Source organism: Pan paniscus, chromosome 13 (assembly GCF_029289425.2).
Source record: "Pan paniscus chromosome 13, NHGRI_mPanPan1-v2.0_pri, whole genome shotgun sequence".
Taxonomy (NCBI): domain Eukaryota; kingdom Metazoa; phylum Chordata; class Mammalia; order Primates; family Hominidae; genus Pan; species Pan paniscus.
In genome coordinates this window covers 39,011,715-39,025,072 of record NC_073262.2, presented here as the reverse complement: position 1 = coordinate 39,025,072, position 13,358 = coordinate 39,011,715, and the positions used below count along the sequence as shown (strand labels likewise).

At 34.8% G+C, this 13,358-nt stretch overlaps 1 protein-coding gene across 1 annotated transcript in view; it reads right to left on the bottom strand.

Annotated features, from left to right (window-relative positions):
* Positions 1 to 13,358, bottom strand: part of DARS1 (aspartyl-tRNA synthetase 1) — a 79,441-nt gene continuing 66,083 nt past the window's right edge. Inside the window, exons 11-16 of the mRNA XM_003822817.5 lie at positions 9,882 to 10,028; positions 7,796 to 7,838; positions 5,810 to 5,890; positions 4,707 to 4,818; positions 4,464 to 4,535; positions 1 to 733 (exon numbers count right to left, since the gene is read on the bottom strand). Coding sequence (XP_003822865.1) covers positions 642 to 733; positions 4,464 to 4,535; positions 4,707 to 4,818; positions 5,810 to 5,890; positions 7,796 to 7,838; positions 9,882 to 10,028 — 547 coding nt within the window. The 3' untranslated portion in view covers positions 1 to 641. The remainder of the gene's footprint in view (positions 734 to 4,463; positions 4,536 to 4,706; positions 4,819 to 5,809; positions 5,891 to 7,795; positions 7,839 to 9,881; positions 10,029 to 13,358) is intronic.

Here is a 13,358-nt window from a genome sequence, read left to right as displayed (position 1 = left end):
TTAGCTTTAAAATTTTATTGAAATTCAAGTTTAGAATTTAACAAATTAATACAATATTACACTGAATACTTTCTAACTAGTAGTTTAGCTTTACATAATTTCTAGGCATAACTTTTAAGAACTGATACTTTCTGGTTAATTTTCCATGATATGCCAATTATACATTCATTAAAATTTCAGATGCTACCTGAATTATTCTTATCTCAATGACAGAATTTAAAAAAATAAGTTCAAATACTGAAAATCTAAGACATTAACACTGGGGCCCTTGTAATATAGAAAAGAAAAAAAATTGTACAATCTTAACTGTTTAAAACTCTTAACGTTTACTGTAGTAACAGAATATGAATTTGTAACATAACCATATGAATTTCTCAAGTATTTCCTACTGATGCATGTCTGAAGTTATAAAAATCTCTTTTAAACGAACCTATACTGAATTACTCCAAAAATAACAGTGATATTTTAGGGCCTTGCAAATTTATTCTAGTGCATATTTTAAGTACCTAAAATACAGCCTGTGCACTAGCAGGTTACTGAAAAGAGTAAGTGTGGCTTTCTTTTTTTTTTTTTTTTTTTTTTTTTTTGAGGCAGGGTCTCGCTCTGTCATCCACACTGGAGTTAAGTGGCAAAGTGTGAATTTAAGGAGTGAGTCGTTTGGGATCACGAGGGAACATGGAGGTCTGACGAACATTATGCAATCCCAGAAACAGCATAGTAACTCGTTCCAATCCTGGGGAAGACAAAAATAATCATTAATTCCTTTTTGAAAATCTCTCAGGGTCTTACTTAGAACTACAAACATAAATGTAATTGTTAAACTAAATACTTTTCCTTGTTAGGAAAGAAAATGACTCTTATTATTTTGGGTTTATTTAAAACTGTTTTGAGTATTGATTCAGAAATAAAGATGCTGCTATAAATGAAAAGGACTAAGTAATATATCCTTGAGTGGTATGGAGTCTAAAATGTGAACCACAAAAATCTATACGAATGAACTAAATCTATGATGTAACAATAAGAAAAACAAAACAAAAGACTTTATAAGCTTGAACGTTTCAAATGATACCACACTCTGATTATACAGTCCAGGCAATGAGGATGAGAGCCATAAACTTGCTTAAGCAATAATAGAAGTATGAGAAAATTTACTGTTAATTTTATAGACATTTAACATGGTGGACCCTGCGATAAAAAGCTCTGGAGTACATTATTATACTAAGTGTTTTGACTGTAAAGAAGAAACTGATTTTTGGAAGGTGGTTAACAAGATTATGGTCCCTCCTTTCAATTGATTCTATGTAGAGATGTAAAAAGAATGAAAAAGCTCTTCAGGTATTGATAGGAAACAAGTTACAAGATACATTAAAGTATTTCTTCTCCATCCGGACTCATATTAAAAAAATGATACATTAAGTAAAAAATGCAAAGTACTAAATGGTTTATATATAATAGTATGCTACAATTTGTGTAAAAATATTTAAAGAAATGTGTGTGTCTTTTCGTATATGAAAAGGTATCTTTGCAAAGGTTAAGCTGAAAACTAGAAACAATGCTTTCCTGTAGGGAGGCGAATACGCACTATTCTTTTTCCTCCTCCAATTTAAAAAACAGCGTTAAAATACATATAAAATCTACCATCTGAACCATTTTTAAGTGTCCAGTTTAGTAGTGCCAAATACACTCACAGCATTGTGCAATCATCACTGCCGTTCATCTCTATAACTCTTAAAAAAAATCAGGTTTATATCCAAAGGAATGGGACTGCGGGGTCAAATGGTATTTCCAGTTCTCAATCTTTGAGGAATCGCCATACTGTCTTCCACAATGGTTGAATTAATTTAAAATTCCCACCAACAGTGTAAAAGCATTCCTATTTCTCTGCAACCTTGTCAGCATCTGTTGTTTCTCGACTTTTTAACAATTGCCATTCTGACTGGCGTGAGATGGTATCTCATTGTGGTTTTGATTTGCATTTCTCTAATGATCAGTGATGTTGAGCTTTTCTTCATGTATTTGTTGGCTCATAAATGTCTTCTTTTGAGAAGTGTCTGTTCATGTCCTTTGCCCACTTTTTAATGGGGTTGTTTGTTTTGCTTTTTTCTTGTAAATTTGTTTAAGTTCCTTGTGGATTCTGAGTAATAAAGATACATGCACGTGTATGTTCATTGCAGCACTATTCACAATAGCAAAGACATGGGATCAACCCAAATGCCCATCAATGATAGACTGGATAAAGTAAACGTAGTACATATATACCATGGAATACTATGCAGCCATAAAAAGGAGTGAGATCATGTCCTTTGCAGGGACATGGATGAAGCTGGAAGCCATTATCCTCAGCAAACTAACGCAGGAACAGAAAACCAAACACCACATGTTCTCACTTATAAGTGGGAGCTGAACAATGAGAACACATGGACACAGGGAGGGGAACAATACACACTGGGGCCTGTCGGGAGGGTGGGGTGGGGGACAGCATTAGGAAAAAGAGCAATGCATGCAGGGCTTCATACCTAGGTGATGGGTTGACAGATGCAGCAAGCCCCCATGGCACATGTTTACCTATGTAACAAACCTGCACATCCTGCACATGTATCCCAGAACTTAAAAAAACAAAAAATAAAAAACCATATGTAACGACCTTAACTGGTGCTATTTATTTTTAAAATTTTGCCCAGCTTTATTGAGTTATAATTGACAAAAATTGTATGTATTTACAGTGTACGATGTGACACTCTGATACACTGTGAAATGATTAAATCAAGCTAATTAACATATCTATCATCTTGCATACCTATATTTTTTGTGGAAAGAACATTTAAAATCTACTCTTTTAGCAATTTTCAATGTGGAACAATGGATCTCCAGAACTTAATCATCCTAAGTCAATCTTTATACCCTTTGACCATCTTCTCCCCATTCCAACAACCATTCTACTCTTTGTCTATGGGTTCAACTTTTAAAAGGTACCATATATATGTGAGATCACACAGTATTTGTCTTTCTGTGCCTGATGTGCTAATTTGTTTAGCATGATGTCCTCTATGTTCATCCACATTGCTACAAATGACAGGATTTCCTTCTTTTGTAAGGCAGAGTGTTATTTCATTGTATAGATAAAATAGGTTTGAGTATTCCTAATATGAAAATCCAAAATGCTCCAAAATCTGAGACTTTTTGAGTGCCAACATGATACTAAAAAACATAAACAAAAAAACCAAAAAATGCTCATTGGAGCATTTCAGATTTCTAGATTTGGCATGTTCAACCAGTAAGCACAATGCAAATATGATAACAAATGAAAAAAATCCAAAATCAGACACACTTCTGGTCCCAAGCATTTTGGATAAGGGATACTCAATCTATACTTTCTTTATCCATTCATCCACTGATGGACACTAAGGTCATTTCTATATCTTGGCTATTGTAAATAATGCTGCATTGAACATGAGAGTGCACAAATCTCTTCAACATGCTGATTTCATTTCCCTTGGTATGTAAGACCAGAAATGGAATTCCTGAATCATATGGTAATTCTCTTTGTAATGTTTAGAAGAATCTCCATCCTGTTTTTCATAATGGCTGTACCAATTTTACATTCCCATCAACTATTTACAAACAAGGATTCCCTTTTCTCCACATCCTTACCAACAATTATCCATTACCTTTTTACTAACAGCCAGAGGTGTGAGATGGTTATCTCATTGAGGTTTTAATTTATATTTCCCTAATGTTTAGTGATGTTGAGCATTTTTTCATATACCTATTGGCCATTTATATGTAGGTTTTACATTTAGGCCTTTGATCCATTTTGAGTTAATTTTTGTATATGATGTTAGGTAAGGGTCTAATTTCAATCTTCTGCAAATGGACATTAGTTTTCTCTGTACCATCTGTTGAAAAAACTGTCTCTCGACCAATTTTAATTTGAAAATTTTGTAAGTACATTTTGTATTTTCCAAAAAACCCCAAAACAAACAACAAATAAAAACTTCAATGAAACTATACATTCAAAAAATTTTTTAAGAGTGTTTGATATGGACATCCAAAGATGAGTTAAATATTTACTCATTTTAAATTGCAGAGCAGTCCCTTACATATACTGTAGAAGTGATCTTAAAGTGAATCAAGTGCTGCATCTCAATAAAAACACTTAGCAGCTCTTTGAGCTATTTTAAGGTAGAGCTTTAATTTGTGCTAATGCGAATGAACTCACAGCAGCAGAGAGAAAACAGGATACTCCACTTACAAGACATTTGGCTTCTAAATTCTTAAGAGAAAAAAATGGCTAGAACTTTATGACAATAATATTTTATAACACACAAGTTAGCTGTTTATTTTGTTTCTTGGAAATCAAATTTTCACTTATGTCGTAATTCACTTTTAAAAATTCTTGTAATTCAAATTTGTATTATACTTAGAACTTATGAACTTATTTGTAAGCAATAACAGAATATTACCAATGCCTCCACCAGCATGAGGAGGGGCTCCAAAGCGGAAGGAATCAATGTAAGCCTTAATTTTCTCCAAATCTGCAAAAAGACACAAAACAAAATATAATTTATCATCTTATTTATCTTAAAAGGTCACAAAAGCAATTACTGTTCAATGGAGATTTTTAAAAAGACTGAGAAGTCTTTTAAATGTTTACAATGTATTATTTTCAGAATATACACTCTCCTAAATTATTTTAAGTTGTTTACCAATTCCATGATGTAAAGCTCTCTCTGTTAGCAGTTGAGGATCATGTATTCTTTGAGCTCCTGACAATATTTCTTCTCCTCTCATGAACATATCGTAAGAGTTGGACTGTTTCTGCAAGAGAAAAAACACCAGTCCTCAAGTGACTACCATCCTATTTCTATTACATATATACGGAAAAAAATCTCGCTGCATGAAGAGCAGGTTCATTTTTTCCTACAATTAACAATGCAATCTTGTTCTCTAAAGTAGAATTAAACTACTGAGGGCTGAATAACTTTTTCTTTGTTTATATCAGATTTTGTGCTCTCCTCCCACACCCCCCAATAACAAATCAGAGCGCCACATCTAATTTTTAAGAAGCAGTGCTGATCCTTATTTCACTTTATCATCTGAGATGTTTTTAAGAATGATATTATTTTGGGGTGACTTTTGGAACTCCAAGTTATTAACAGGTGTGAGTCTTTAAATTATTATTATTTTTACTTTAATCCCCTGTCTTTCAATAAACCAGTGGTTCCCAAAGTGTGATTCCTGGACCAGTAGCTTCAGTATTACCAGAAATTTTTTAGGTGGTCTGGAGTGGGGCCTGCAAATTATCAGGCTCCCATTCCACAGCAACTAATGAGAAATTCTGCCTCAGCAATTGGTGTTTTAAAAAGCCCTCTAGGTGATTCTGATGCATGGTAAAGTTTAGAAACCACTGCAATGGAAAAACGGTAAAAGACCATAAGACATTATTTAGATTATTAACTCCCAGGATACAATGTGAATTCCCAGTTTAAGGTCAATGACAGGATGATTTACTAAAGTATGCAAATCTAGTAGTACTATTTATAATTTACATAGTCTTTCTCTCTCATAAATCTTCAGAAAAATGACCAAGTAAAATGATTTTAACACAGGTTTTTAAAACTAATTTTCTAGAATATTCAAATTTTACAATATCATTTTGACCAGTGGTGACAGACATCAGTGGTAATACGTATGTCTATCAAAACTGCAAATTATTAATGAAAACCATTATTCCTATTATACAATCTGACAGTGACAATAAAATTTCCCTTCTGCCCCAAAATGGGTTACTTAAAACCAAATTACTTACGGGATTTCTTGGGTCAGGCATGGTATAGAAAGGTCTTACAGCCAATGGATATTTATCAAGAATATAAAAATCTGTATCATACTATAAAGAGAATAAATGCAATTAAAATACATTTTTAAAAAGTAAAATGGCTAACATTTTGGTAATTAACTTTTTTATACAAAAATTTTGGTTCTTCGTAATTACTCTAATTATATTGTATATACAATGAATATCTTGCTTTTTTTCAGTAACATTTTTATCCTATAGCATTTTGCCATGGTGTCATAAATTCTTGCAATACCTAATTTTTAGGCATTACTTATTATCCATAGTTTTTAAATTTTTTTTTTTAAGAGATGGGGTCTTGCTCTGTTGCTTAGGCTCGAGTGCATGATGAGATCATGGCTTAAGCAGGAGCCTGGCTAATTTTTAAAATTTTTTGTAGAGATGGAATCTCGCTATGTTTGCCCAGGCTGGTCTTGAACTCCTGGCCTCAAATGATCCTCCTACCTTGGCCTCCCAAAGTGCCAGAATTACAGGCATGAGCCACAGTGCCAGGCCTACGGTTTAAATATTCATTTTTTCCTTTTTTTTTTTTTTTGAACATGTAAGCCCTTTCTAATTTCTCCCCCATTCTAAATTACACTTTGATAAACATCTTTGATTTTTACTTTTTTCTTTGTTATTCTAGTTCATCTAGTCATTCTGATGCATTTTATAATGAAAAAAATTATCTCAAATCCTTTTGATTGTTATAGAAACTATATTAAGTCCATGAATTATTTTGGGAAATTTGATGTATTTTAAGATATCCATCATTGAAAAACACGGATTATCTTCCCAAGAATTTAAATTTTTATCTAGATATATACATGAGATTTTGGTAGTTTTCTTCAAATGAATGCTACAACTGAAAGAAATAAATGACATTAACTTGAAATTATGACTTTTTTTAGAGAATGCTTACTATGTGACCTAGATTTAATTAAAAATAAATAAATTACATTTGAGGGCCCGGCGCGGTGGCTCATGCCTGTAATCCCAGAACTTTGGGAGGCCAAGGTAGGTGAATCACCTGAGGTCAGGAGTTCGAGACCAGCCTGGCCAACATGGTGAAACCCTATCTCTACTAAAAACACAAAAAATTAGTTGGGTGTGGTGGTGGGCGCCTGTAATCCCAGCTACTCGGGAGGCTGAGGCAGGAGAATCGCTTGAACCCAGAGGGTGGAGGTTGTAGTCAGCCAAGATAGTGCCATTGCACTCCAGCCTGGGCAACAAGAGCGAAACTCCGTCTCAAAAAAAAAAAATTACATTTCAACAGTTTTTGACTTTCAACATTTTTGATAAAACTTGAGATGAGGATGTTAATAGCTGACAAACTGAAATTGGCTCTGCTGAAACAGCATTTTAAAGGTATAAACTGAATATTGTATGACTTCAGAAATATCAGTTCTCTAGTCTAACAGTTTCAACTGCCACCAGTAGGAGGAGCTCAAGGACTAATTTTCCTTTTCATTATATCATTATCTTAAAACTTTTAAAAAGATCATACTAAGTTTAGCTTTTATCCTCTTTGGAGTCTTGGTTTTAGAAAATGAGATTGGAAAGTAGCTATTACATAAGAGGGAGAGAGGAACCTCATTCATCTTGAAGTCTCATGAGACAGCAGGGGTACACAGGGAAGACCATTTCTAAATAATTTTCAAATAACTTGGAGGTCATTTCCAACTAATCCGACATAGGTATCACTTTTAGAGACACCTCAGAACAACTTCGTAAAAATATTAAATACTGAGTTAATCAGATCATCTGGGAGAAAGGCAGGCTGTCTGAATATTTCTCAATTTTCTAAGAAAAAAAATTTTTTAATGTTGTCCTTCTTCGGTTTTTATTTATTCCAGAATCATACCATTCTAGGAAGCTCAGACCCCTCTGCAATTGTTTTTAGTCCCAAGAGACATTTCAGAATTAGGAAAAGAAATCCAGCATATACAAGAGTCCTACCTTTTCCTTTACCAAATGACCCAACAGCTTTTCATTTGGTGTGCTGAAAAAGAAACGTGAAATCAGTGTTTGAAGATCAAATGGCAACTTAAAAACATTAATAAGGAACTTCTTCTATTTGAGTTTCTCAAGGGATTACAAAATTTGGCCAGAACACGCAGTTGTCTATTCTGCTCTTATCTTAAAAGGCAAGTACTATTGAAAATCACTTATGAGTATACCTTGGTACAGTGACTCAGTGCTTAGTAGATGCTGCTCAAATATTTAATTAGAGCAATAAACAGAATATAGCAATTCATTGATTCAGAAATATCATGGATGAAGTAATTTCCTACAATTACACATAATAAAAGTTCGCTATACTAATATGGGCTAGTCTTGCCATGAAATAATCTTCCCTTTTTGGTACTCTTTATCAATGGTTTATAAAATAAAAATTAGTATTATCCAAGGTTTTAAAAGTGTTTATATAAACACGTTACATTTCTATAGCCAAGAGGTAGCTACTTCAGCTTCTATCTTATGTAAAAACAATTTCTAAAATACTTAAAAAAATACTACCTAAGCTTATAGGATTTTCATTTTGCCTTAAAATGTCATCTAGCAATGTAGGCAATATTTAAAGCCATATATATATATATATATATATATATTTGTTAAACAAAAATAAAGGGTTTTGGGTGAATTGTTTTTTGAGAAACCCTAAAAAGTGACAATAATCATTTCCTTTCCCTCCTAAATACGTATGTATTGTGATGGTTTAAAGGAATCATTCAAGGAAGTCTTGAATAAAATATAAGTAGATAGAAATTACCTTTACATGTTTTATTTATTTATTTTTTACAGACAGGCTTTCACTCTGTCACCCAGGCTGGAGTACAGTGGCATGATCATGGGTTACTACAGCCTTGATACTCCTGGGCACAAGTGATCCAATTGCCTCAGCCTCTGGAGTAGTTGGGACTACAGGTGTGTGCCACCACGTTCAGCTAAATTTTAAATTTTTTTGTAGAGACAGCATCTCTCTGTGTTGTCCAGGCTGGTCCCGAAATCCTGGCTCATATGATCCTCCTACCTTGGCTTCTCAAAGTACTGGGATTACAGGCATGAGCCACCATGCCCAGCCTCAATCTTTATTAAACTACATAATTTGTTTCAAAATTATAAGTCGTATGATCTAAATTTAGATAATACTATACCAAATACTATATATAATATAGTATGTATGATACTATATAAACAATATTGACTTTTATAACTTTTGGATGTTAACAGTTTATACCCCGATCCTGTGTGGGGATGGATTTAGACTGCTGTCTACCTTCTCTAATACCACTAATCTGGAAAGAGAAGTAACATATTAGAAGATAAAATCACAGGCAAAACTCTCTATACTCTTTAAAGAGTTACAAACATGAGGGGAAAATAATGGAAAATGGTGTTTATAAACAAAATTATGAAAACTTAGGCAAACTACAGTAAACATTTTTTTTTTTTTTTTTTTTTTTTTTTTTGAGACGGAGTCTCGCTGTGTCTCCCAGGTTGGAGTGCAGTGGCGCGATCTCGGCTCACTGCAAGCTCCGCCTCCCAGGTTCATGCCATTCTCCTGCCTCAGCCTCCCAAGTAGCTGGGACTACAGGCGCCCGCCAACACGCCCGGCTAATTTTTTGTATTTTTAGTAGAAACGGGGTTTCACCGTGTTAGCCAAGATGGTCTCGATCTCCTGACCTCGTGATCCGCCCGTCTCGGCCTCCCAAAGTGCTAGGATTACAGGCGTGAGCCACCGCGCCCGGCCTACAGTAAACATTTTTATTTCAGATCACACATTATATAAAAGAGCATCATACTGTATACCAAAGTTAATAAAATGTAAGTGTATCAGGTGAAAAAAATCATTTATTAATATTTTCATTTTTTCTTATCTTAAACCAAATTACCAAGGTTTTAAAAATCACAAAGACAACTTGGAGGACGGGTCAATAGGTGCAGCAAACCACCATGGCACATGTATACCTATGTAACAAACCTGCACGTTCTGCACATGGATCCTGGAACTTAAAGTAGAAAAAAAGCCACAAAGACAAACCTCAGATCGTCTTCATCTCCCATTTCGACTCCAGCTTCCCTAAGCATAGCCAATGCTTCACAATATTCTAGTCTTAGAGTTGGCTCCAAAAATTTGAATGGCTCACATGGGAACTGTTTATTCACTGTTTGAATTTCAGTCTGAAACCTATTTGCAGAATGATTTAGTTAATAAAATATATGAGATAAATGTTTCCCCCACAAGAGGTCACTGTGGCAATATACAAAAATCAATCTTTGAATCAGTATATACACCAGGAAAAGCATTATCAAATTATTAAAGAATGAAATTTAAATACTTAAAATATTTAACACCATTTTTCAATCTCATTTTTGTAACCACAGTAACATCAAAGGATTAAAAATTTTCTTTATAATTCATATCAGTTAATATGGTTAGAAATATAAAATGCCCATTTTATGAAGCATTACAAAAATCTGACTTTTTAATCCTTTAACAATTCTTGTTATCACTGAGGAAGACCAAATTAATGAGTATTTGTCTTATCTTCCCCCATCAGTATTACACTGTATGTTCAGGGGAGTGCCAGTTTCTTTCCCATTTTGATAATCTCTATAATACAATGCCTACCCTATATATATAGAAGGTACAGGACAATGTTTACTGCACTGAGCTGAATTTCTGCTATGGAAGATAATATTTTATTGAGATTTAAAAGGTCTATTTTTGGCCGGGCGCAGTGGCTCACACCTGTAATCCCAGCACTTTGGGAGGCGGATCACTTGAGGTCGGGAGTTTAAGACCAGTCTGGCCAACATGGTGAAACCCCATCTCTACTAAAACTACAAAAATTATTTGGGTGTGGTCGGGAGGCTGAGGCAGGAGAATTGTTTGGGCCTGAGAGGTGAAGGCTGCAGCGAGCCAAGATCGGCCATTGCCCTCCAGCCTGGGCGACAGAGCAAGACTCGTCTCAAAAAAAAGAAAAAGAAAAAGAAAAAAATGTCTATTTTTGCTGGAGTATTTATGTATTAAATGATGGCTGGGATTTGCTTCAAAATAATAGTGAATGAGGGAAATGGGTAAACACAATTGGCCACAGGTTGACAAGGACTGAAACTGGTTGATGAGTTCATGGGGGCTCATTAGACTATTGCACATCCTTTTGTATGTGTTTGAAATTTTTCCATAATTAACAGACTTGAAAAAAGTATGTTTATATTCTATATACAGAAAAAAGTATGTTTGTATTTTATATATAGAATTCTTTACCTAGAATTTACATTCTATTTTTATTTTTTTTTATTTCTGAGACAGGGTCCCACTCTGTTGCTCAGGCTGGAGCGCAGTGGTGCAATCTTGGCTCACCACAACCTCGGCCTTCTGGGCTTAATCGATCCTCCCACCTGAAGCCTCCTGAGTAGCTGGGACTACAGGTATGTGCCACTATGACCGGCTAATTTTTTGTTACTTTTTGCAGAGATGGGATTTCACCATGTTGCCCAGGCTGGTCTTGAACTCCTAGGCTCAAGCAATCTGCCCGTCTCGGCCTCCCAAAGTGTTAGGATTACAGATGTGCACCATGCCTGGCCTAGAATTTATATTCTCGAAATTAAAACACTATCATTTCTTGATTGGTCTTACAGGCTTTCGTGGGAATAATAAAGCTTAGCCATTGATTTATTAAAATCTTGATGTAAGAAGGGTTAAAAAGACCCCATAATTGATTTTTTAAAATTTATTTTTTATTTTTTTTAGATGGAGTCTTGCTCTGTTGCCCAGGCTGGAGTGCAGTGGAGCTGTCTCGGCTCTCTGCAACCTCTGCCTGCCGGGTTCAAGCAATTCTCCTGCCTCAGCCTCCCAAGTAGCTGGGACTACAAGCATGTGCCACCATGCCTGGCTAATTTTTGTACTTTTAGTAGAGATGGGGTTTCACCATGCTGGCCAGTCTGGTCTCAAACTCCTGATCTCCTGATCTGCCCACCTCAGCCTCCCAAAGTGCTGGGATTACAGGCATGAGCCACTGAGCCCAGCTCCCAAATGATTTTTAAATAGCTTTTCTTTGCTTTATATATCAACTCCCATTCATCATGTCCATCAATGGTAGTACAAAAATATGACTATCAATACTTTAAAATACATTTATATATGTATTTTATACACATATACATATTTGGATATATATACAATACATATACATACAATAGAATACAAATACATTTGTATATGTATTTTTCTATGAGAGGTAAATACTAATGATAAACACGAGAGGAACATGACACAGGTCAGATAACCCAATAAACAAGTGACACCAAAACTTAAAATTCCTAAATGACTTGAAGAACATACAAAGAAGGTTTTTATTTTCAAATTGCCACCTTAACTCTACTGAAAAAGTTCAGCAGTAATGGCGTTTGAGTCTAATTTGTAAGTAGAGATTTGATTAATCCCAAGGACTCAAATTCATGCTTGGTCTGTTGTTATAAAAATCAAAGTGGAAATGTCAAACTCTATTATTTAATAGAGAAGCTATCAGTATTTTTAAAAAATGAGTTTCTGAAACTTTCTTGGATTATAAATGCGAACAGAAAATGAGAAAAGCTGTGTGTGTTCCTTCATTGTAGTTCTAAAGTATATTTTGTCTTATAAGGAAAATGTTATCAGTTGTTCCATGAACCATTGAAAACTGATTAAAATAAACTGCATCAAAATGTTTTAGAGAACAAAGATATAAAAAGAAAAAGGCTGTCTGCAATTAACTAGCTATCAAAGGTACAAAGCTGCAGAGAATGCCTGGAAATACTGGCACTTACGCTACAGTATTCTTAAGATCAGTGATTGATTTCTACATTCTATTTTTTCTTTGAGACAGAGTCTTGCTCTGTTGCCCAGGCTGGAGTGCAGTGGCGTGATCCAGCTCACTGCAACCTCCGCCTCCTGGGTTCAAGTGATTCCCCTGCCTCAGCCTCCCAAGTAGCTGGGATTACAGGAGCGTGCCACCATGCCCAGCTAATTTTTGTATTTTTAGTAGAGATGGGGTTTCGCTAAGTTGGCCAGGTCGGTCTTGAACTTCTGACCTCAAGTGATCCGCCCGCCTCAGCCTCCCAAAGTGCTGGGATTACAGGCGTGGGCCACCTTGCCAGGCCAATTTCTACATTCTTAAACATACTCATTAGTCCTGCAATGCAGTAAATAAAATTCGTATTTTTGAACTCTTTTAAAATACCAATGAAACATATCAAATACATCAACAAGGAATAGTTGAATTGCTGGTCTTCAAATAAAAATTTTAAATATGATCTTCTGTCACTTATTAAAATGCTAGCTTAGACTATTATAGCTTACCTAATACTTGAAATTCAGTCACAAATACAGAAAGAGGGAAAAATAGAGACTTTCTTAATCAACTTGACTCGGTTCTATTTTCTTTTCCTATTTTCTCTATGTTAAACATCATCATAAATAAACAACTTTCAATGACCTTTAAAGGGAAGAGCTCTTTGCCAGTTTAGAGGGTGT